Source organism: Pleurodeles waltl, chromosome 3_2 (assembly GCF_031143425.1).
Source record: "Pleurodeles waltl isolate 20211129_DDA chromosome 3_2, aPleWal1.hap1.20221129, whole genome shotgun sequence".
In the NCBI taxonomy this organism is placed as follows: Eukaryota; Metazoa; Chordata; class Amphibia; order Caudata; family Salamandridae; genus Pleurodeles; species Pleurodeles waltl.
The window spans coordinates 172,767,320-172,793,922 of record NC_090441.1 but is presented as its reverse complement, the minus strand read 5'-3'; the positions used below and the strand labels follow the sequence as shown (position 1 = coordinate 172,793,922).

At 45.6% G+C, this 26,603-nt stretch overlaps 1 protein-coding gene across 3 annotated transcripts in view; it reads right to left on the bottom strand.

The window, feature by feature from the left end:
- Positions 1-854: 854 nt before the first annotated feature.
- Positions 855-26,603, bottom strand: part of CATIP (ciliogenesis associated TTC17 interacting protein) — a 114,499-nt gene continuing 88,750 nt past the window's right edge. For all 3 annotated transcript variants that reach the window (XM_069227096.1, XM_069227098.1, XM_069227099.1), the window contains exons 11-12: positions 16,150-16,238; positions 855-4,665 (exon numbers count right to left, since the gene is read on the bottom strand). In XM_069227096.1, the coding sequence (XP_069083197.1) occupies positions 4,450-4,665; positions 16,150-16,238 (305 nt within the window). In that variant the 3' untranslated portion in view covers positions 855-4,449. The remainder of the gene's footprint in view (positions 4,666-16,149; positions 16,239-26,603) is intronic.

Here is a 26,603-nt window from a genome sequence, read left to right as displayed (position 1 = left end):
AGCGTGATAGTAAGGGAGGCCTCACCCAGGGGACGCAGAAGCTAAACAGCAAGCACTCAGCCTCAATGAGCCACCATCCAGCAGAGCTCCTGAAGCTGGGTGGAGCAGCTCATCTATGAGAGGTGCACCGTGGTGAGAATGATGAAGGGGAGTTACCGTACCTAGACACATTGGGCCAGAGTTACAAACTGCATTGTGTAGTACTACAGTAGTACCACTTACTACAAAATGCATTTCACAAACCTATGACTGGAAATCGCCGCCTCTCCTATCTTTTCTATGGGGCGATCTCCACACATGTAAGTTTACTTCTTGGTAGCAAATCTGGGAGGGACCATGGTGGAGGGACAATGGGGAATGCTTACTACAAAAGAGGATTGATTCAGAGAAGGTTAAGGAGGGTCTCAGGGTGGAACATGCTCATAAAAACACCCACCCACAAACACGTAAAGCCATTGCTATTAACAAACTACACTTCTAAAGCTGCTATATGACAAAGAGCAAAAAACAGTTGAAAATATACTCCAGCCAAGCCTTGGAGTAACTGTAGCGTTACCCATTACTACACAGATATTCAAAAACACTTCCATTGAAAATTATGGAGGCGGAAGCTTAACATAACACCACATAGGAAATAATGTTAAAATAAATTTTTTACATACATATATATATATATATATATTTATATACAAATGTGTTCGTACGTGTGTGTGATATATATATTTGTATATAAATATAAACGTGTGTGTTACATAAAATTGTGTTTAAATGTTATATTACATTTAAATTTATAAAATATAAACATTTTAGAAAACAATTAGCATTTAAAAAAGTAGTCTTATTCGCACATATTTCATAAAAGTTTATTAGAAAATAAGATGTATGCATTAAATTAATATATTTTATTGAAGAAGTTATTTATTAAACATTTAAATTAATGAGTTGTTGAGTGTAACTTTTTATTGTATTAGTTCTTGGTTAATATTGTTTTTAACTACACTTTACTGCGGGGAGATAGCCGCCCCAGCAATGGAGCTCTCCCCCAAGAGTCAAGAATTAGTAACAGTAACTTTACACTAGTATATTGAGTCTTAGATGTACCCACCCCCTGGTTTCAGGGGATAGAGACATAAAAGTCTACTCTGAGGTGTGAATCTACCCTCAGAAACGGTGAATAGCAAAAAGTGTAGGACGCAAGAGTACTTTTACACATGAGTAACTATAATGTACCAATGTTCCTTGGTGGGCAGTAATTGGTTGAAGTGTAGCATGGAAGCACTGAAGTCAATCAACCTGCGGGTACGTTATTGGGTCACATGCTTTACATTTACCAGCCAGTGATCACATACATTCAAAATCTTGGCGACCTATACCGTGGCCCAGGCATATTCCACCGCCTACATGGTGATGTTTCTCACCAGCATCTGGTCTCCGCACTGACTTACATCTCATCTCCCTCCCAGACTGTGCCAAAAATTCATGCATAAGTAACTCATCAACCTATGAAACGTAGATGATAATAAACAGTTTCTGCTCATCATCCATGACCCCAAAGCCCCTTGTGAACCTATCTCACTGTCCAGGCACTCACCGCTTTTGGAGGAGTGCAGCCTTGATTGGACTGGGAGATTCACAAAGGGGAGGGAAGTGATAAGTAGAAATTGTTTTTGGAGGGTTAAGAATTATGGGGGTCATTCCGACTTTCCCGCTGGGCAGGCGGGCGACCGCCAAAAGGCCGCCCGCCGGCCCAGCGGGAAAGACCCAGCAACGATGAAGCCGGCTCCGAACGGAGCCGGCGGAGTTGCTGGGGTGCGACGGGTGCAGTGGCACCCGTCGCGATTTTCAGTGTCTGCAAAGCAGACACTGAAAATCATTATGGGGCCCTGTTGGGGCCAGTGGCATGGGCAGTGCAGGGGCCCCCAGGGGCCCCACGACACCCGTTCCCGCCATCCTGTTCCTGGCGGTAGCGCGGGAAGGGGGTCGGAATCCCCATGGCGGCGCTGCAAGCAGCGCCGCCATGGCGGATTCCCTGGGCCAGGGGAAAACCGGCGGGAAACCGCCGGTTCCCCTTTTCTGACCGCGGCTTTACCGCCGCGGTCAGAATGGCCCAGGAAGCACCGCCAGCCTGTTGGCGGTGCTTCCGCGGTCGTTGGCCCTGGCGGTCGGTGACCGCCAGGGTCAGAATGACCCCCTATGTGATTTTGAGCCAACCATTTGAGAATTCCGTGCACCAACCCAACCAGCCATTAGGCATCACGCTTGACAAGAGCCTTAAACTCCACACCCATGTAAATAACATAGCCGAGGACACCAAGGTCCAACTTAGACTCCTGTACAGAAGAGAACCAAGTATGCCTGAAATCCACCTTTAATCAAATCATTCTTTGGTGCTGTTTAGATTAGACTATGGAGCCTTCCTCACTGGTGTCCCAGAGTTTTGTTTGGGGATATTGTTTAATCAAAGGCGGTCTACTATTACTGCAGGTCACAGGATGCACTGCGTTCAATTTCAGTTGTCATTTCAAGCTTCACACACTGAATAGTGGTCTTCTTGGTGCTGCTTCCATTTGGATTACTGGTGTTTGTCTCAATATCTAATTAATGACCTCAAAACTCTGCTGCGTTCCAAAGTCTGGTGTTGAAAAGGAGGGCCTTCTTCATACTGCCCTGTGCTCTCTAATGGCTGCCAGTGGCACAGTATCGGACTTCAAAATCCTGCTCTCCGCTCCCCACTGAGGATGTACCAATGGGCCACATAATTAAACAGAGGGAGAGAGGAAGTCATCCATGCCTTCCTCTTTATAGAACATCAACAACTGAGATAGATAGCTGCTCTGGCTCTTGGGCTCGCCTGACCCCACTGGATGATGCATGCATAGTTGGACATAGCCCAGCAGCATGCATCCTCCCTGGATGAAGAGAGGATCTGCATTGTCAATCGTGCCATTGACGAGGTAATAAGAGTCAGGTTTACTGTGGGTAAGACCAAGGAATCTATCTGTGTCAGGAGGTCCTGTAAAAGTCCACAACAACAGGTTCACTCCTAAGCAGAAGAAGCGGAGCTAGATAAACTGGTCTCTCTAGCTCTGAGTGCTCCAGGCTCTTGAATGCATCCAAAGACACAGCCAACCCCTAAGGTATTGTTGAAGGCCCAACTGGAAGTTATTAGCATAATCAAATGCTTCTTTGACCTCCTCAAAACAATAGAGGAAAACGTATTTCTCCATGTACATTTGATAGCAAAGCAATGTGGACTGCAGAAGGGACAACATAGGCAAGAAATGGGGCAGTTGCCACGCAGGATATTTTTGGAGGCGAATTAAAGGCTTGATTGCAGATTGGGTCAGGTATGTAGACTCAATCAAACTTTCGGATAACACTACAGAACACCATTTGTTAGTGCCAACACATGAGTCTTTCATACTGGAGATGTAGGGAGAGCCCTTGGGTATTCCCTGTAGAGCACATCCCTGCATACTGAGGCTGAAGTACAGAGCCATGAATAATGTGTTGACACAGAGCTACATATTTGTGGGCCCTCAAAGGCCAGAGACTTTCAATCAAACTGCCAGACTGAGGGACTGGAGAGGCTTCTGGGCAATCTGACACCTATAGGAGGGCTGAAAAATGTAGTATTCAAACCAAACTTCCAATATTTATGACCGCACTGCACAAAGTTTGGTCACTGTCCCCTATTGCGAGCTGACTGTATGAATTCCCCCTTGTGGAGTGTGCAGTCATAAAGTGTGTCTTGGGGAACATAGAGGTCAAGAAATTATTTACTTACATTTCCGTACTATGAGCCACCTCTTTTGGGCATTCCTCTCTCTTTTCCTGACTGCTTATTCAATTCCTGATTTTTTAAGGAATGTACAATAAAATATCAGATGTTCATGCCTGCACAAAGCTAGATTTGGTCTCTGGACGTGGTGCAACTCAGTCACCAACCCCGGATGATTTGTTTTAAGAGCCTTTAAAGCACCAGTTTCTTGGCCTTCCGAGAAATGGTGCAGGTTCCTTATGGTTAATAGTGGGAGATGCCCAAGAACTAAGACAGTAACACCCTAGACATAACTTCCCTACATTCAATTCTAATTCAGATAAAGCTCTGCTAGAGATGTGAAGAACTGTGCTTTTAGGAACAGTTGTGGAAGAGCAGTAGTTCCTACTTCTATTATTGTATTTTCAGGAACTCTGTAGACTCAGAACCTTTTTTGTTTAATGCGTTTGTTATACACAAATGTCCACTAGTAAATGAATAAAAAATAATTTCCTTTTTCCAATATTTTAAACAAGCAAATACAGGAGTGGACCCAAATTAATTACCGTGACAGGTGTGCCTCTGGAAGGCAGAATTATCCCCAGTCTGACCCTGAAACACACAACCTTGGGCAGCCACATTTGGGAGATCCAACCCAAAGTGTATTGTCCAGGAGACTAAGTAGTCTGTTACTGGCAGGAACTGCGGAAGGGACTTGGTTCATAGGATGTATGAAAAGTGTCGGTCGGGGAACGCTGTGCCGCAAATGGGGCAAAGAACTCTGCTGCAAATGCCACTATGTCATCTGGTTTGCGCAGAAGTAGAAACTGAAGGAAGTCAGCCAGGATGATGCGTACGTCGGGGTGTCGTCGGATGTAAGTAGCGTGGTCAGCACGAAGCTCCTCCTGCAGCAGAAAACCATGGTCAGTCCACATCGCAAAGGAGAAGTAACTTACAATACAAGAAGTCAGCACTCCCACAGCCTTCTTATATTTTCTGAGTCTTTAGTTAAACTTTAAGGCCCATATTTATACTTTTTTTAGCGTTGCACTGCTTTTTGATGCAAAAGCAGCGCAAACGTACAAAATACAATAGTATTTTGTAAGTTTACGCCACTTTTGCGTCAAAACATGACGCAAATGCGGCGCTAAAAAAGTATAAATATGGGCCCAAGTCCCATGTTTTGTTTGTTTTTCCATCACTACTTTTGACTTTATACAAAATACAATTAGTTATTTTTTTTTACTTTAATTACTCTAGTCTGCATTATCTTCTCCTTCAATGTTATTTAAATATGCTCTTTCATAGCTACGGTCCTGCATGTTAGGTTCATAATTTCACAATCTGCAGTTCAATGAAACTAGCTATAAACATCCTTCAGTTATCTAAACTGTGCTCTTCGCACCCATACACAAAATACAATCACAATTAGTGTTTTTTTTTTTTTTTTTACTTGAATTACTCAATAAGTCCTTTTTAGGTCGAAGCCCACCAGACAGTGCAGTAGTCTGGTTGCTAAAGACTTCTTAGGGGCATTCTGAAAGCTGGCCTAAGAAGGAATTTCGCCCATTGCTTACCATTGGCTTTGTGGTTTGTACCTCATATTTGCTTGCTTTCTATTTGCTGGCTTTATTTGTTTTTAGGAGGCCGGCATGTCTTACTCCCTTCTGTGGAGCATAGCCCGTTTAATGTATTTTTCCACAAGTGCTCGCTTTCTGTAAACAGGCCTTTAAATTTTGTTCTTAACTTGTGGCATTTGCTTTGCATTTAAAGATAGAGATCAAATGTCATGCTCTGTCTTCCGAAGGAATTTATTGTTTACTTTTCTTTCTCTGGCTTCAAAGTCAGAGACTTTATCTGACAATCTGGGGGTTTGAAAGGAAAGGCTTTTATCTAGCACGCGACATAATTCAAATGCCTTTAAAGGAACTGTGCAAATATTTCAGAATTCTGAAGTGTGCTGGAAATAAATATCATGCAATCAAAACTAATCAATACACTACGTGATGCAATTTCCACACATTATCATTTGTGCGCTGTATAGCTTTTTCGGTAAAACTATATGACTGTGCAAATGTAATGGTCCTTTCAATTGAAAATGTGTTGTCTGTACTGGCAGTGCACTACCACACCGTGAATACTCCACTCTACCACTCTATGCCCCTACACTTTGAAACTCTACACCACTCTACTCTGCACCACTCTACGCGTGGAGTGACAGTGTCATGGAGTAGAGTGGAGTGGCACAGAGTGGAGTAAAGTGTCATAGAATGGAGTGGCATAGCGTGTAGTGTCCACTTCACTCTACTTCACAACACTCTACATCACTCCACACTACTTTACACCACTCTGTCACTTAACACTAGTCCACACTACTTCATGCCACTCTATACCACTTGACTATGTCGCTTCACTCCACAGTATGCCACTCCACTCCACTGTATGACACTTTTGTCAACTCTACACCTTTCTGCTCTATGCCCCTGTGCTCTACGATACTGCATGGCCCTCCATTCTACGACACTCTATTCTACTCTATGTTCCTCCACTCTATGACACTCTACTCTACGCCCCTTCACACTCAGACAGTTCAAACCACTCTATGCCACTCCACTCTACACCACTTTACTCTACTCCACTCTATGCCACAACACTCTACTTCACTCCACAACACTTTACTCCATGTTTCAAGACTTTACTCCACTCTACCCTACGCCACTCTACGCTACTCCACAGCACTCTATGCCAGTCCACTCTATGATACTCTACTCCCCTCCATGACACCCTACTCCACTCTATGCTACTCTACTCAATGACACTCTATTCCAGTCTATGCAACTCCCCCTATCCCACTTTACTCCACTCCGACACACTACTCCACTCTATGACTCTCTATGCCACTCCACTCTACAACACACTAGCCCACTATCCCACTCTATACCCCTCCACTCAACACCCCTCCAATCTACGCCACTCTATTTCACTCTACTCCACAACACTCCAATCTACTCCATGACCCTCCAGCGTACAACACCCCTCTCCACTTTAGGCCACTCCACAGCCCTCCATTCTACGCCACTCCATGATACTCCACTCTACCACACTCTAATCCATTCAATGCCACTCCCCTCCACACCACTCTCCTCTAAAACACTAGCTTTTAGCCATGCTGAACAGCAGCCACACTGGTGTATAACATGGCTAAAACACAATGGCAAAGCCAGTAGCACTTGCAAAGGCGAGACCTATTGGCTTTGCCAATGCTTATTTCATATGTAAGATAACACACAGTGATCACACAACTGAAACAAACTTTGCATTTTATAAGTTTGTAACTGAAAATGATAAACGTGATGCTTAAGTTTCTGCCTTCAAACTGCTCCATATTGAAATGCTCTAACTTTGCATTATGCATTTAAGAAATCAAAACACTTTCACATAAGCAAGAACTCAAACCACGTTTGAGCTGCTTAACAGGATCTTTACAATACCTGCCCGCCATTTTAAAACGGGTAAGGAACTACCTCCAGGGCTATAACATATGCATTTTCAAAAGCTGTTTAAATTACTTGAATTTGCTAGACAAACACGCAGTGTGCTTGCAGAGTCTATCAATGTGGAAGACCCAATATCATATAAAGACCTCACTCTAAAGGCAACTGAGAGACCACAACATACAAATTTTAAAAGTATGTTAAATGCGCTATCATTCTTTTCTTTAAAAAAAAAAAAAAAAGGACGCTCCGCAGAACCCAGCATTGGCCTGCTTCTTTTCTTAATTCTCTTCCAAGGATGACAGCATAAAACAGTGAAACCTTGACTCTTGCACAAAGATACAAATAGTTACTATGCTAAAGGTCTTGCCTATTGGGTTTCACAGCACTATGAAGCCTTTTCAATTGGTGATTTAAATTTTCATAATGCAGCCAATATAGCCATAATTATGGGTCTGATGTACAACATTTCTATATCAGCTCAGGCTCCATATTGGTAAACATGAACATTGTACAGGTGACCCATTTGCAATTGCTGAGTGGCCTTGTATTCAACATCACCATTCGAAGGGAAGATGGTTGACTATGAAGCTCCATTGGCGTATGCAGAGATACTCTTATCGTGCTCCCTTTCCTTGTTTTAAAGCTAGAGCTGTTACACGTTCTAATATAGTCAGCATCACTAAGATCATCAGATCACAGCCACAGCAGATTCATCACATCTTCCTGCTCTGCCTGGAGGATGGAAGCTGTGTTCCTTTCCATGTGGAGGATCTCCTGAACCACACTTCTTTTCAGGGGCACAGCACGGTACTCCTGTGTGTATGTCATCCGTCCTTTCGTTGGCTCTACAAAAATTGCAGGACCTTTTTTCTACTGGTGAAAAAATATGGTCCTATCCAGGTATATAACTTTATCTGACGAAGATTGCGACGTGAGAGGACGCTCAGCAGAGAGATCCACTCACGGCCCACAAAAAAGATCCTGAAAATGCCTGCATCCCGAACTCCCTGACTCAAACCAAGGAAAGTCAGTAGCGCTGTGTACTGTTGCACTCCACGGACCCACCAACGGCGAGGCGCGTCACTATAGACGCGATCCGGACTGGGCCTGTGCCGGCTGTAAAGCGTTGACCGTGGCTGAGCCCCACTGAGGACTAACGCAACCCGACTGCCGGAACCGGAGCCAGCAGCAACGGCGGACGGAGGACACTGGAGGAGAGGAGATGGCCTGGGTATCCGGCTCCCGCTTCGGGCTGACCCCACATACGCCCTGCGGGGTGCCGGGACAGGCCTTCGGGCCTAGGGAGATCACTGAAGAACTGCAGACGACGCGGACACTGAGCCGGGAAACGACCCGGCGGCGCGGACATTGGCAGAGACAAAATGGAGGCCAGCCAAAACCAGTGGAGCTGAAGGACCCTGAGCCGCGCAAACACGACGGCGAGCACCTCCAGGAGCAACCGGGACATAAGGTCGGGACACGGGTGCAAGGAAAATATAAAAAATAAATAAGATAATTACATAAGGACTCGCCTGCTGCGCGACCTGGCCCAAGTGAGTCGTGGGACGCGGTGCACCTTGCCGCGGAGCACGAGACGGGGGAGCACGCGCCGCGTAGAGCCGCGGACGTGGGCTCAGCCCAGGAGCACTGGAGTGGCTCTTTTGGAGGGCGCATGGCAGAAGCCCGAGCAGAGGCAGTAACCTGACCCGGTCTGGCGTTGTGGTGCCACTGGAGTGCTCTTTCTACCCGCACCATAGCGCGCGGCTGATGTTCCTGGGCGGGCCCTCCCCCGGAGAGCTTTTTGAAGACATCTAGGCAAAGACAAGGGCATACGGGAGCTGGCACACCCAGGGCTAATATAAACTGAGAAGCCCACGTGGCCTAGGACTGATCACTCAACGATCCGCAATAAAAACGTGGGGAGCACAAAATACAAAACAAGGCACAAACTTAATCTCATAATTAATGCACAACACGCCTACAACAGATACAACTAAGGTGAAACCGAAACCCCCAAGGGGCCAACTTGAAGCCAGACCCACAGTCCCATCATTAGAAACAGACACAGAACTCAACTCAAACGCCTTACGCAAAGTGACGGAGACATTGGCCGCCCACTCCACACAAATTGAAAAAGTGCTGCAAGTTGTACTCGACACCAGAATATCACTAGAGGGCAAAATAGATACAGTGGTGGCAGAAGTCAACATCCTTCGAATGGAACACCGGAAACTAGCAGACAGGGACACTACAGCTGAAAAAAAAAACGAAACGACACAACCAGACATCGAAGAAATGGAACTCCGTCTCCAACGCCAAGAATCTGAACTACAACGACTGCACAAGCGAGCAGACGAAGCAGAAGGCCTATCACGCTGTAATAATGTGAGATTCCTAGGGTTCCCTGAGAAGATCGAACTGCCAAACGCAGAGTCATTCCTAGAACGATGGCTCAAAGAAACCATATTAACACAACAGACCTCGCCATTCCTAGCAGTGGAACGCGCACATCGAGTACCGGGAGGCCCCCCCGGCCAGGGGCCCCCCTACGTCCACTAATAGCGAGATTTTAAAACTACAGGGACAGAGATCAGGTACTGAAGGGCTTCCGCACATCTGGCCCAATAAACATTGAAAATGCAAAAATCACGGCTTATCCAGACTACACAGCCGATGTACAGCATAAACGTGCCACCTTCCACTCAGCAAAACAAGTACTACGTGATAAAAACTACTCATGATCCCTAAAGTACCCAGCCAGTTTACAAGTGGTGGATGGTGAACCTCGGAAGACGCATGGACCTGGATACACGCAAAGGGACTGGCAGACCCTACAACAGAAACTCAAGAACAAAAAGAATGGTTGACCCAACAGCCATGCCGGAAGAAAAGGCCAAAGCCCAGAAATGAGTCATGCCCAACTAAGTCACAAGCAACGGACGAACAAGCTCAAGCCTTAAAAGTAGTAAACAGATTCTCGTGCATATGACCACAATCCAACCAAAACACCATCAATTCGGACTCTGACTCAGCGAGCAGTCATCACGGCCCAGCCACATCACCGCTAACCTCCGGCCCAGTGTTCACCCCATATTCGGCAGACGATCTCTAAAATAACACGTGAGGACTACAACCGCATAAATCCATGTGTCTACACTAATGCAGAAGTACAACAAGTATTGCACAAGACCAGTTTTTCTAAAAGTCAATGGCGATAAGACAAATTCAACCACAGTCCCCTAAGGAACACAAACAGAGGACACATTAATATACAACCCACTGCAAAATGAGAGTAAAGACTCTAAAAGGCGCAACACAGAGTCCAAGACGGGAAATGGCCATATCCCTACGGGCCATCTCAGACTCTACATTAACACCCCCCCTAACCCAGTTGGGTTACCGAATGGACCTAGAAGGAACCAATGTATACAGTTGCACCAGTTGTGCCTGGTAGTTCACAGTTAGATTAATAACTGTAAGTTGTATCTTATCTTCTTCTTACCCTCTTTTCCCAACATGCTCTACACTCTTATACGTGGGAGTGGTGAGGGGGCTCGAGGTAAAACAATTGGGATTCAGGGACGCGACGAGATTACTCCTAGGGCGGGCAACGCACTACACCATGAATCCCAAACATAATGACGACATACAACATAGTAACCTGGAATGTTAGGGGCTTAGCCAATACAACTAAAAGGCGCAGAATACATGCCTACCTTAAATGCCATAAGATACATATAGCTATATTACAAGAGACACATGCAACACCACACGAATTGGGCGAAATCGGCAAACACTGGTTGGGCATGGTATATGGAACTAAAACCTCAACATACGCGAAAGGCGTATTAATTTGGATCACCCCTGGTGTCCCTTATGCAGCCCAAGACGTTCATATAGATAGCAACAGCAGGTCCGTATGTCTGGTCAGAGATTTAGACGGCAGACAGCTAACAATAATCGGGATATACGCGCCAAATACGGGACAAGGAGAGTTCTTTCGGACCACAACTACATAAATCCCGCATGATCTGACCATACTTACTATTTGGCAGGGAGATTTCAACAGTGTAGTAAAAGTGTCAATGGACAGATCCCATCCACCAATAAAGGGTGCCTAGTGTAGGAACCTGTCTCGTGTGCTGGGTTCCTGGATGCGGGAGAGGGAACTACAAGATGTGTGGCGATGTTTACACCGCATAGATAAAGAATACTCCTTTTACTCACCGGTACACCAGCTCCACACAAGGATAGACCTGCTGCTATGCTCAACCAGGTTAACACATATGACACACAGCGCATCATATATGGCAAAAACCCTATAGGACCATAACCCCTTAATCGCAACACTAAAATGGGGCAAACAGCCAACACGCATCCCCACATGGCACCTACAACCTACCCTATTACGCAATCCCCCCTTCCGAGATAAAGTAGCAGAAGAAATAAAGTCCTACTTCACAATAAACACAAAGACGGCATCACGAGCGACGGAATGGGATGGACACAAAGTAGTCATAAGGGGCATGTGCATGACAATGTCAGGCGGGGTTCGACGGGAGTTAACAACATAGAAGGGAAAATACGGAATAAGGAACGCGACCTGGCCTTGGGTAAGGTTAACAGCAACAAATTAAACAATCTTAAAAAACAATGGAGCGCAACTGAGACCCGTCTGCGAAAATTCGATTATCAACACTATACAGCGTGCCTGCATGCTGAAGGCGACCGTTCCAGCAGAATACTGGCATGGCTAGCGAGAGGAACACAAAGGGCCACCCCCATAAACGCCATTAAACTAGACACGGGCACGATAGTAAACACGCAACTAGAGATTAATGACGCCTTTAAACAATATTACAGCACACTATACAAAGCTGAACTCCCCCCACACCCATCACAACTATCAGATTTTTTCAGTAACGCCTCACTGACGCGGCTACACGCAGAACAAATAGCAGAGCTAGACAAGCCCATAGAAAAGGAGGCACTACAGCAGCTAGCCTACAATAAAACCCCAGGGACAGACCGACTACCCATTGAATACTACCAGACTTTCACGTCACAGACAATCACACCATTCCAAACAATGTTACAAGAAACATATGAAACTGGACAACTCACAGAATCACAACGCGAAGCGACAATCGTAGTCCTTCATAAAAAAGGCCGTGACCCCTTGGACATCCGCTCTTACCGACCCTTATCGTTATTAAACTCAGACTACAAAATACTAGGGAAATACTAGCGAACCGCCTCCTACCACTGATGACCACCTTGATACATACAGATCAATCCAGTTTTATACCTGGGCGTAATACTTTTATCAATATCAGGAACTTACTACGCATAATGGGCGAGACCCCCGAAGCGGATCACTCCCGTGCGGCGGTCTCGCTAGACGTCGAGAAAGCCTTTGATACGCTGGGTTGGCCCTTTCTGATGGCAACCTTACAAAAAATGGGATTCAGTGCAGGGTTCAAGCGCTGGATATCCATACTATATACTAGTCCCCAAGCAAGGGTCAAAGCTGGTGCCATCATCTCAGAAAATGTTTACATAAGCAGAGGCACGCGTCAGGGCTGCCCACTGTCACCACTATTGTTCGCATTAGCAATAGAACCTCTAGCAGCGAGATTACGCAACAAAGCAACAAGATGGGGTATCCCAGACGGAGAGGAATTCCGCATCATCTCTTTATACGCTGACGATGCATTAATATTCCTACGCAACAACACCAAATCTCTACCGCATATATTACATCTGCTTATTAACTATGGGGCCCTATCTGGCTTACGTGTCAACTGGGCTAAATATTGTATATTCCCCATGCAGCTACTCCCAGAACCGCGCAATAACACAGTAGTCGATAATGACCTAAAATGGGAACACACAACTTTTAAATATCTGGGTGTCCACATATACCACAGTGCCTCCGATTTAAAAGAAGGTAACTTAAACAGAGCAATCAGATCAATAAAAGGATCCATACCCTTCTGGTGTTCCTTGCTCCTCTCACCCACGGGTAGAGTGGCCTTGATTAAAATGATTGTGCTCCCTCAATTACTGTACCACTTCGCTGCACTACCACTCATATTGCCAAAAACACTCTTCGCACAATTAACTAAGCTACTGACTTAGCTGATATGGGCCAACGGACGCAGAAGAGCAGCCATGACTAAGATCCGCCTTCCAGTAGAAAAAGGGGGTATGGGCAACTCAAACTCTACTATGCAGCAGCACAACTACACTGGATCATGGCAGCGCTACAGGACCCCTTAAGTCCAGAGGGTCGCAAAGTGAGGTCACACCTGGGGCGCACTGACGTATTGGGCTGGCTCAATGGACGAGAGCCCCCTTCACTTAATAGCAACGCTCTGATAACAGTAGCTGATTGAATATGGAACCACTATGTATCAAGAGGTGTCCACACACCACTATATTCACCCAAGATTCCATTACTAGCCATACCAGGAATAGATAAATTACAAGGTAGATCAGGCCTTATTCCATGGACTGCAAAAGGTATACAACTGGTCGGCGACCTGTTCGCAGACGACCATTTTATCTCCTATATGAAGTTAGCAGAAATATACACGTTAGGACCGCGCGGGTTCATTATACACAGGGCACTTAAGCATCTAAGACGCAAAACATGGGGATGCGGCGAATCAGAGCCACCAACATCATCTACTCTACACTAATTATTGACAGGCGCCGGCACACAAACAAGCATCTCCTGGATATACCACACACTACAGGCCTATCCGGAAGAAGCACAAACGCAAGCTAAGACCAGATGGGACAAATCCCTACAAACACCCCTCACAGCAGAAGAATGGTCCATGGCCCTCTCAACCACACGTGAAATATCACTTAATGCCCGCTTCAGATATACCCAACTCAATTATCTACACCAGACATACTTAACTCCGATTCACATAAAACGCATGTTCCCACAAGCTGCCCCTGAATGCCCAAGATGCAGAAGTACGGAGGCGGACTTTTACCACATGACCTGGAACTGCCCCCCGTTACTCCGAATGTGGCACGTCGCCACACAACAGATTGCCAGGTGGTCAGGTTTGCCTCTGGTTCCCACACCCGAATCCTGCATATTAGGAATATGCCGCAGGCGCAATAAAGACAAACAAAAACATTGATGCGCAGATTTAGCGTTTTTCACGCTCAATCGACTCATTGCAACACAATGGAAGTCACCTGGCGCCCCAAACATACACAGACGGACCAAAGACCTGACTCACTGGGCCAAGGCAGAGATACAAGTGCTATGCACACTTCGGGACATTGGGCTCGAGGTCAAGAACGCAGACATATGGGACACTTTCCTAGACCAGCTACAGGAAAAAGATGACACGTCCACCTTACACCATCAACATAACATTCACACAAAAAGATAAAGATATAAGACACCTCATCTGGAATACCCCTCCCTCCTCACACACCACCCCCTCCAAGATTAGAACATGTGACTCCTTCACCGTGCCACCCGTGCCCCTACACGCCCTCTTACTTCCCTAACCATCAAAAGCGTGACTCCAAGAGTTTCCACAGAGCATCCCCCCCAGCTAAAACACCCATCCTCTGTCATCCCCTCATGGAACCTCCCTCCTTACTCTCCCCATTTCTACTTCACTTTTCTTCCTCTTCTATACTAAACTACGATAAGTGATGTTAATTAAGGTACACACCAAATGTATAAAATATTAAATTGAAAAGCAGAAGAAATGTAATTTGCAGGTGAAGTAACCTGTAACACAGTTTGACAAAATATTGTGATCACTGCAAAATAATCGAAAACTTTAATAAACAGATAAAAAAAAAATAATAATAATAATAAAATCTCTGACGAAAATGAATTAGAGCAGGTGAGTAGCTCATGGGGTATTGGCAGCTCTCTTGCATGTAGCTCTACCAGCCTACTAAATTAAGAGTTTTGCTTGGGTCAATCAATACATGCATGCAAAATTGAAAACTGTGCATTTGAGGCAAATAAGTGTATATTTTCATAACTCATGAACTGATCTTTAGAGAAAAATGGTTCAACTTCCAAAATGTATTTCGATTTGAAATGCGAGTGAAGCATCGTGTTGTAGTGGGGATACTGTTACATCACTAATAATACGAGTATCTAGAGATCATTTCAATCAAACAGAAGTAGATCTTACTACAGAAAAGGTTGGACACCCCTGATGTAGAGTTTTCAAATCCCTCTTCTCCATGCGGTGTACCATTAAGGAGTTTAACTATGAGCTCAGCTGATAACTCCACACCCCAAAGTTACCAATTGCACGGGATGGGAAACTCTGGGAAGGCAGAATTATGGACTGACCTGCTCATCCTGGTCCTGACTCTCCAGTATTCTCATTTCCCCCAGTTCTTCACCTGCAGAATTGACCTGCGTTCATCAGGTGGTGTCTTCAGGTGAAGCACCATTAATGCCTGGAGCTACTGCTCATCTTGTAATCCTGATTCAGCCCGTAACTCTGATTACTGGACAAATCCAGATTACCAGGGGCCTTGTTATGAGGCCCTTAACATCCATTCAGCAGACATTTCTTGAAAAATAAATATACAGAGAGGTCATTTTCTTCAAATTATTTCCTTACAGCATCCTACAGTTCTTGCTCAGCCCAATAAAAAATATTAACTGTGGGAGACCAACTGTGGGAGACAAAGAGTGGACATGAAAGAGCTGGAAATGAATAAAGGTGCTGACCTAAGCTCATGGGAAGCCTCCAGAGAGTTAAAGATTGTGTTTTTCTTCCTTCCTGATTGACTGTTTGGAGTAGGGTTAGGCTGCAGTGAGATGCTCAATGGAGAATCCCACTTGTCAAGAAGAGCTGCAAGACCACTGCTTCCCATGGTTACCTTTCTGTCCAGAAAGCGTGAATACAGCTGCACATCCTCTTCCCACTCCAGAATCTGCTTTCCAAATACCGGTTTGGGGTCAGGCTCATCTGTGTGGGTGAGAAAAAACTGTGTCAGATCTGCCCATTTCTTCCAGGAAAAGTAATCCCACAGCACAAGCTGTAGGAGCAAACATAGCAAACTGATCATATACACGTTTCTTTAGGTCCATGATTAAAGGTTTGTACACTATACAAGATGTAACCAAGTGGTAAAACACTGAGGGTGGGTTGGGGATTTACAAAGCCCTCCAGCAAGTACAGACTACACATCCTCTCCCCAATACTCTATATTAATGGTGAATTCCTCCTTGGTACGGAGAAGGAATCAAAGGACATGTGGATGGTACATAGCAAAACACATTTAGGATGCTTGGGATACAGGAATGGCCCATATTCTGTTAAGGTTATTTCCCTTAAACACTGCTGACTTCAGTGTATGGCAGCTCCCTTTCTTTGTGTCCATGCTGAAGTCACCGACAATCTGTTGATAGCAGGTCTGTTATCAAAATAGTGACTTATCAACCAGAGGTTGATAAGTCACTATGTTGATTAACTTGTACTGACTCCTACATCCCAGTCCCCTTACTCTAGGGTTTTTAAGCATATATGCCTCCTCGTGGGGGAAGGAGTTAATTATCACATTCAGAAGTCTCTCCAGACAGAGTTCATAGCTGTGGCCTGATGGAACAAAGCATCAGTTCCTGAATGAATGTGCAAAGCATAACATTTGCAAAAAGAGTGAAGGAGTGAAGTGTTGCCAGGATGGCTGCTTCAGAGATTGCTCCAGCAAAATGACAAGCTGAGAGACAATATATGTTGCATTAGTCCTGAATGAATGAGTATGAATATGCAGTTTGACAGGCAGACCTGTTGATGTTATGTTTGAAACTCCAGTAGCAGAAACAAAGTGCAATAGAAAGTTTGAAGGCCTGTTTGCTGAGGTTAGGGCCATCATATTTAGCAAAGAGTCTGCCTGAAGACTTGAGTGACCAAATTCAATCTGGACAAAACATAGAGGCATGAAAGTTCCACTCAGCATCCTCAGTAGGATTCAGGCAAAATGGTGGGAATTCAGATTGTCTGATGATTTTAACTGGAAATATTAAAGAACATTTGGTTAGGAAAAGGATGAGTTCAGAAAAGCATTATTCCGTTGGATACAGTATATAACTCAGCACTGAATTTACACCCACAGATAAAGCACACATGCCCAAATGTCACCCAAGGCAAAGCCCTTGCCAGTAATGTCACCTCCCTAAAAGACACTATGGACCTCATTACGACCTTGGCGAAGGGGATTACTCTGTCCCAAAAGTGACCGACATCCTGTCTACCGTTTTACAAGTTCCATAGAATAGAATGGAACTTGTAATACGCCGGGAAGGATATCCGTCACGTTTGGGATCGAGTAATCCCCTCCACCAAGGTCGTAATGAGGCCCTATATGCAGATATAGGATGGCTGCTATCACTGCTCCTGGTGGAACTAGAGGCTCTAGTGGTGGGGCCACAGGAGGCATTCGCCCCATCTGGTTTCCTTTACCTATGGTCGTACCCCTTCACCTTCCTCCACTGCCCGCTCATGCCAGGACTTTCCTCCACTGCCCACCCATGTCTGTGATGTTCTTTCACTCTAGTTTTAAAAGTAAGTCTCAGAGACACTACTGAGGTAGGTGGTCCACATAGTGTGATTAAACAGTGACGGTTAGACAGGTCTTGCCATAAATCTGACCTGGCTCCATCAGTGACAATGAAGGTGTGAATTCGTTGTTGGGCCTCTGTTGCGCGTGCAGCCTGCCCAGGGTGCAACTGCAAGATCACAATGCTCCTTGCTGCACCGACAACCAATGCATTCCCCTAGCTCTCTGCCCCTTGTGGCTTTTTCTCAACAGCCATTCCAGGCACCCTGCCTTCTGCTGCCCTCCAGTCCTTCTAGAAACAGTGTACAACCTCCACCCCTTTTCTCAGTCTTTCTCTCCCCAGCATCCTATAATCAGAGCTTCCTAGGTCTTCTGAAGGACATGTGTGACCACTGCCCCTTCAGCTGCTTCCCTGCCCTCCCTCTAAAAGTGTGCACTCACTGATCCTTGTTCCCGGTCCGACTGAACACTCCCCTCTGGAATTGTGTGCTCCCTGCCCATTCATGTGTCCTTTCCCTGCATGTAAAGGTGTGCTTCACCAGGTCCCTTGCCTTTTGTGTCCTTGCCCGCAGTTCACGTTGTGGAAGTCTGCATTTCCAGCTCCCTGACCCTTCTTTCCCCTACAAAGGTGGCACACTGCAGCCCCACCTCCATGCCTCTTCTGCCTCCTGCAGTGCTCCCTTCAAAAGACTATACAAGCATCCAGGTCCAAGCCCCTTCTGCCTCCTGCACTCCATGTAAGGGTGCCCTCCCCAAAAATGAGCACAGGAGATAAAGAGGAAATTATTTTAAAAAAACGAATGTACCTCCAAAGAGGTGGATCATCAGTTTGAGAGACAGGGTACTCCACCAAGTTTGTGGCAGAGTACCCTGTACCACAACCTCCACACAAAGCTTTCTGGCACTTTGTTTGCAGTTAATTTGGCTGGCGGAAGCCTGCTGTGGTGCTGGGGCTGCTGACCGGAAGGCTGTCTCTTGGCTCTGAGCAGAAGGCTGCCTCTCGAAGGGTTGGCTGTCTATTCTTCTCTGAGACTCTTTTAGGGACTGATTTTCAAAATGTGTATGTGCGTAGGTGTTACTTACTCCAGATGTAAGGCACCGCTTAGTGAACAAAGCTCTAATTGAAGAGTCAGGTGTGCAGGCCAGGGTTTGAGGGTCAGAGGTAAACTAATGCGACCCCTGGGTAATATGGTCTCCACTGGACAATATTCAAACCCTCTCCATTGCCGTTAATTCTCTCTCCTCCTGCCAGTAATGTGTGCCTTTACACCCTCTGGCTCTGATGCCCTCCTTGACAGCCTCACCTGAATCCCTGCCTTCTGTTGCCCCTTTCAGAAATATGCCCTCTATGCCCCTTTTCTCTATGCTACTCTTTCCGGCACCCTAGTCCACTGCTTCTCAGTGACTCTAGAGAAAGTGTGCACTCCTTGCCCTTTCATCTGCCCCCGTCCTCACTGTGAAAGTGTGCAATCCCAGATCATCTGTGTTTTCTCTCCCTGTGGAAATGTGCATTTACAGCTCCCTGCCTGTTCTGTCCCCTGCACTCTGAACTCTAGTCCTCCCTTCAAAACCGTGCTCTCATCCCTGTTCCATTATACCGCCTGCTCTCCAGTGTTCCATCTAAGAGTGCACCATGCCAAGAACCAGGCACAGGTTAACTACACACATTGTGCTTAACTTACTTTACACTCAGTGTTGCTGTATCCAGTTCCACGTGGAAGCGTGGCCTCACTTCCCATCTCAAGAGGAGCTTTAGACTCGTGTAGTGAGATGACCCTACCATTGGTGGTGTGGTGTGGTGTGTGTGTGTGTGTGTGTCCTCAGAGCGTGGGTACTCTGCTGGGCACAGACAAACACTATCCTTGTGAGGGCCGGTGCGTTGGGAGGACTGGTCCCCGTATTGTGTTTACATAGTTTCAAGCGAGTGCATCAAAAAAAGTGCAGTCATATTTGCCTCGGTCCGCTTTAAAACCTTCCCTACTATCAAATCGCGCATGGAGTTAGAATAGTAAATGCACACTTCATTACGGTCAATGGCCGGTCTCATATTTATATGTATGTCATGGTGTGTGTGTCCGTCCTCATAACGTCGGCAAACCCTGTCGGGCCCAGACAAACACTATTCTTGTGAGGACTGGTCCCTGTAGTGTGTTTAGAAAGTTTCAAGTGAGTGCATCAAAAAAGTAAAAGTACAGTTCTATTTGCCTCTGTTCGCTTTATAACCTTCCCTACTATCAAAGTGCGTGTGGAGTTAGAATAGTAAAAACATAGTTCATTAAGGTCAACGGCCAGTCCTCATAAATATAGGTATGTCATGTTTTGTGTGTGTGTGTGTGTGTGTGTAAGGAGAGGACGTTTGGTTAAAAATAAAAGTGTTAGAACAGCTTATAATATGCTATATTGGCCAATTTACAAGTATTAACTTTAAAAGTTAATTATTTTTTAAAATATACCCAAGTCACTAAAACATGGAACATAAAAAGCACTTTCGCAAGACTTTTTTAAAGGAAGGATTAGAAAATAGGAACAATGGAGACAAATAGGCTTAAGCCAAGACTGGTAGAAAACTATAATGCTCCTTTTAGGACATGAAGCCTCCAGTATCCCAACATGAACTCATGTACTATTGGTAGCAGTTGAGCCAGTATTTTTACAGAGATCATGAATCATATAACAACTGAGAGGAATTACCTTTGCTGCTTCTTCAGAGAGGCGGGACGGTTGCTTATGACTATAATGAAGATTCTCCAAGAGGAGATCTAGGATTTCACGCAAGAAACTATTCTTCTTTGGAGGGATCTTCATTATAAGTCATAAGCACTGAAGAGAATAGCAAGCTCATCCCTATAAAAGGCAAAGAAGAAGAGACAAAGGAAAAAGACTTAGGATACACCATCCAAGCAAATTTCAAAGAGAGGCTTGCTCCACTTGGGCATCTTCTGGAACCTGTGTTGAGGCGAAAATGCCTTGTGAAAGTATATGTGGACCGCCAAGTGGCCGCTTTACAAATATTTGCAATGGAAAGGTTTTGTAATACAGATACAGTAGTGGCCCCACCTCTATGAAATGAACTTTGGGCCTACCAAGAAAAGTCTTGTAGGTACTACAGTAACACATTAAAACACATTATAAAATCCAATGCGAAATGGGCCGTTTACAAGTAGCCACACCAGTTCGTGTACAATCATAATTAATAAATATGTGGTGGGATCGCCTATTATCTTTATTTTCACCAGGATAAAACTTTAGAAGCCTTTTTAAATCAAGAGAATGCAAAGGAGATGAAGTGGAAACTAGAAGAGAACTTGAGAAGAAAACTAGAGAAGGTTTTCATACCCACATTGTCTCTGTGAAATAACGTGGAAGGTACCTTCAGGCATAGGGCTGGGATTTCACTACCCTATAGGAAGAAGTAACGGCCACCAGAAAAGCTGTCTTCCAGGAGATATGCTGGGGGGAAGCTGCATGACAAGGCTCTAACGGGGGCAGGGGCTGGGTGTGGGGAGAGGGCACATTACTTTGTATAGGACCACATTCAACTTACAGCCAGGAGAAGGTCTTTTAAAGGGGAGTTAACCTTCGTAATCCTTTCCAGATAATCCTTGACAACCAGAAATTGAAATAAGAAGTTTATGAAGGGTTTTCCTGTAGGCTGTTATGGCTGCAAGATGTACTTCTATACGGGAATACTGTTTCCCAACTTTGCTAAATCAAGAAGTTAAGGGAGCACAGCTGCTTCTTGGAGTTATTCTTCTGCAGACACCAAAGGCAAAACCTCCTCATTCGAATGAATATGATGTTCTAGTGAAACGAAGTCAGGCCTCTTTCAGGATGTCCATACAAACTACTAGCAGATTTAAATGACTTTATTGCAAAAATTAGCTTTTTTTCAAAAATGAAATTGTATAGTTCATAATTAATAAAAGCTTTACAAAAAGAGAGGGATGTGGGATCCTTCGCGTGGGTGGGGTCCAGGTTTATAGATCTAATTAGGTTTTCCCTGGAAGAAGACTAGGATGTCAGATAAGAAACTGTCCCTGCATCCATATACTATTCACAGACACACACAAAGCGGGTCCCACGTTAAATGCACTAAAACAGGCCAGATTCATTCCTTTTCACCAGCACCAATCAAAAATTGGCCAGTATAGCTTGTACAAGCTGTTCTAAAACTTTTATTTTTCAATAGAATTGTTTTTGCCTTTTTTCTAAAATAAACGTATTTTTTTAGTTAATATGTACTTTATAGACAAAAGGTGCTCCTGGATCCTGTGCGTACGTGGGACTGTTCAGTGCCTATGACTTATGATGAAGATCTCCTGGAGCAGGATCAGCATTCCTACAAAAGTGAAAGGCTGTGTGTCTGCCCTGAGTACCCAGGAAAGGAGTAGGTGGCAACTGAATACTAGAGGAGCATAGCATAGACCCTAACACAGCCAAGAAAAATGGGACCCTAGTCCCTAACTGGATATTAAGAGTGATATAATTAGGGTGCTGTGAGCCTCTCACACCCAGGAGCCCAGTGCTGCTGTATCTGGAGCATCACTGATAGCCCCACCCGTGGTAGGCGAGGCTCGGATCGTAAACAGGTGTACAATGGGATGCTTATAGGCTCTGAAGACTGCATGACATGTGCCGGAAGCTGCTGTGTGGAAGGTCATCTGCCCTACACAAGGATTGGTGCCTCAAGGATGAAGGGGACGCTGAACACATATACTCCAATGTAAACAGCACCATAGGACTTCATAAACACACAGACACATTACATTTTGTCCACGATATAACCACAGAACTGTAGGTGCATCAAGAGGGAGCAAGAGAACACCAAGTCTATGTTGAAGGTCCATCCTTTTCTTTGTGAGAGGCCTGTCCCAGTCTGTGTCCTCAGTAATCTGTGTACATGACATATGACAGTATGAGCAGAGGACCACTCACTTCCTAAGGAGTCCTCACTCATTCTGTGCAGGAGGCCAGGCACCTTGCCTACCTCTCAGGCTGTGCAAGGAAATCTGTGCAGGTGGCATAGGCTAGTATGAGTAGAGGACCTCTCACCTTCTACAGAAGTCAGCACTCATTCTGTGCAGGAGGGAGGCCAGACACCTTGCCTACCTCTCAGTCTGTGCAAGGGAATCTGTGCAGGTGTCATCTATTGGTCTGTGCAAGGGAACTCTTGGTCTGAGCAAGAATAGTTTTTTGTTGGGGAAAGTGACTTCCCTCCCTATGCAAGAGGCCCATCCCAGTCTGTGAACAAGTGTTCTCTCAGTCTGTTCAGGGCCTCTCTTCTTCTCTGGTGTCCCTTCAGAGATTGTGCAGGAGCCAACTTCCACTGTCTACAGCACACTTTCACCTCTCTGTCCATGAGGTCTCTCCCTATCTTCACAGGATTCTTCATACAGTCTATAAAAAGGATCCATTCCAGTTTGTGCAGAAGACCTTTCCTATTCCTCACAGGAGTCCCCTCCCAGTAGTTGTACTAGCCTCCTTTCACTCTTCGAAAGCGACCATTCCCACTTTGTATAGGGGATCCTTCCTTCCTAGCCTGTGCTTGAGCTTGCTGCCAGTCCATGCAGGGGGAATTTTCCAGTCTGTCTGTGAAGATGCATTCCTTTGTGTGTAGAGTACTTCTCATAGCATATCCAGGAGTGGCGTGCTCTCCTAGTTTATGCAGGGCATAATATAAATGTGGAATCACGTTCTCCTGGATCCATTTGGACCTAGTAGACCCTGTGATACACAATGAAAATACAGGCCTGTTTCTGTTGAACACATTAAAATGTTGAATTAACTAGGCCTTGAAGAAATGTCTATTGTACTTGAAACGCATTATGTTGCAAGGCTTGCTAAACTGATGGCCATCATGAGACACCACCGCATGCTAGCTTGCGAAATCCTCACTGCTAAAAGTACTAACGTATGCACTTATGGTTCCTCTTTCTCCACATATAGATGTATCACAAGACATTTGATTCAGAGGACATTGTGCAAGCTTCCTGTCCATGATTCTAACCCTTATATGGAACATCACGTGTGCTATATAGAAACATTTAATCATACGACATTATCAAGAACCAATGAAAATGTATTCAAATGTCTGCGGTTTAATGCTATAAAAGATCATGCATTACTTCTTTGGGCAGACTGTTCGAGCTGGATTTTGCTCGCTCAAGTCTCCGTGTACACGTATTTCTTATTGTGTCTTATTAGTTCTTATTAAAAGTAATCTAAAGAAGAGCGGCTGGTCTCGGTTTGTTTCCTGAATTGTCTGGATCTGGAATACTCTGACTGGGCTTCGATAACTTGGCTTCGACATCTGGTGGAGAATTGCGATCGGATCTACTATCTCACAGGCTCAGCTCCTGCCTCTCTGCGGAGGGGGGGCAACGGCGTCTTGGGCTGGTCGGGTCCCCTCCGGGGCAGGGTGTTGGTGCTGTCGTGAGTATCTGTCATTTCCTCGGTCCCGTCTGTTTATATTTTAAGTTTTGTTTCCCTCTTCTTCTCTTTCTCTCCCTCTGTTCGCAGAGGGTGTTGTATAGGGGGGAGGTGGCGGGGGGATTTATGTTTGCACTTCTACATGGAGTTGTGGATAATTGTACTATATGCTATTCCTATTAGCCTGCTGTTCTTTCTTGTTATGTTTGTTCTTTGTTTACGGTGGCATGCGGATGTTCCTGTCCCCATTATTCCAGACTCTTCTATAGTACCTCGTTCAGACATTCAGATGATGGCCTTCAGATGGCCGCGTGCTGGAGTTTTGTGTTGATATTATCGTTTCTGCCTTATTGCGCCATTTCCTTCCCTCTTTTGTTCTCACTGCTAAGGAATTCATGGTTCGGTAGTTGCTGTAAATATTATAAAAGGGTTTCTGATTACCCAGCGACGCTACATGTGTGAGGCTGTTAGTGGTATGGTCTCGGTACACAGTGGACGGCGCTGTGTGGCCACAGCTCCCAACCGGAAAGGGTTGGGGCAGCATTTCCCAGCCGGAGGGGCTGGGGAGGGATACTTTGGCCAGAGGGGGTGGTGATTGTCCACCCCAGCAGGAAGGGCAGGTTCTACTATTGCCCAGAAAAATTGCAATTGTAAAATGTGCAGCCCACACTTCTGCTAAGGACTATGTTTCTGTGGGAAATGCTTTTGTTGACAAAGAGGCACGAAGAATAGCCCTCAGTGGGTGTGAGTATGTAATGGTCCAGGTTAAACCCACCACAATAGCTAAAGAGGAAAGTACATATTTTGATCCAAAATGTGTTCAACAGCAGGCTGACGGGTCAGAACTAACAGATTGGGAAAAGGGTGGTTGCAAGACAGACGGGGAGGGTGTGTGGGTGGGACCCAACGGTAAAATATGCCTACCATCCACATTACTGCCCTCTATGGCACGCCTTTTCCATGGCCCCTCACATGTGGGTAGGGATGGAATGATACGACTGTTTTCACAATGTTGGTTTAATACCAAATTTCGGCAACATGCAGAACATTTATGTAAGAGATGCACAGTTTGTGCACAGTACAACACGGGAAAAGGTACACCAACCGCTTCGGGCCATTTCCCACCGCCACATGGACCCTTTGAGAGCCTCCAAATGTATTTCATTGAGATGCCCCCGGTATACAAGCTAAAATATGTTTTGGTAATCGTTTGTATGTTCAGCAAATGGACTGAGGCATACCCCACCAGGAACTGTGATGCACAAACTGTGGCTAAGTGCCTTTTAAAAGAGTTAATACCACGTTTTGGGGTGCCGACTCTTAAGTTCAGACAATGGACCAGGATTAATTTCACATGTTATTCAGGGCCTTTGCAAAGGGCTGGGAATAACACAAAAGTTGCATTGCGCATACCATCCACCTGCAGCAGGGGCAGTAGAGAGAAAAAATGGGGTGTTGAAAAACAGAATAGGGAAGATATGCGCAGTGACTGAACTATCTTGGATTGATGCATTACCATTAGCGCTCCTTGCTATGAGAAGTACCCCTGATAGAGTCACAAAACTAAGTCCCCATGAGGTGCTATTTGGGCGCCCCATGAATATTCCAGGCCACATGTCAGTTGCCCCATTGGCAATAACAGATGATCTTTTGTTACAATATTGCAGGAAGATAACAGAGACGTTACGCTGTCTTCACCGCCAGGTACTGCAGGCCCTGCCAGAAGGAGGAACGCCACCTGAACACGGACTACTGCCTGGCAACTGGGTTTGGGTCAAGGCCCACACTAGGCGTCATTGCCTTCAACCACGATGGAAAGGGCCTTACCAAGTCCTACTGACAACAGCCACAGCGGTCAAGTGTGAGGGTCTCAAATACTGGATCCACAGCTCACACACCAAGAGAGCAATTGAACCGGAGGTCATCCAGCCACAACCTGCGGTACCCATAAAGGTCACACCTGCACCGCAGGGGTACAACCTTCGATCAACGAAAAACACCAAACAAAACACCAAACAACACTGACAGGGCTGCTCGTGCTGCACTCCTACAGGAGTCAGGAGGTGCAAGCGGGTCCTGCGGAGAGACTACAGGGCTGCTCGTGCTGCACTCCTACAGGAGTCAGGAGGTGCAAGCGGGTCCTGCGGAGAGACTACAGGGCTGCTCGTGCTGCACTCCTACAGGAGTCAGGAGGTGCAAGCGGGTCCTGCGGAGAGACTACAGGGCTGCTCGTGCTGCTCTCCTACAGGAGTCAGGAGACGCAAGCGGGTCCATCAAAGAATTCTTAATAAACTGCTCGTGCTGTACACCTCAGGAGAGGGATGGGGGCAATCGGGTCTCACCTG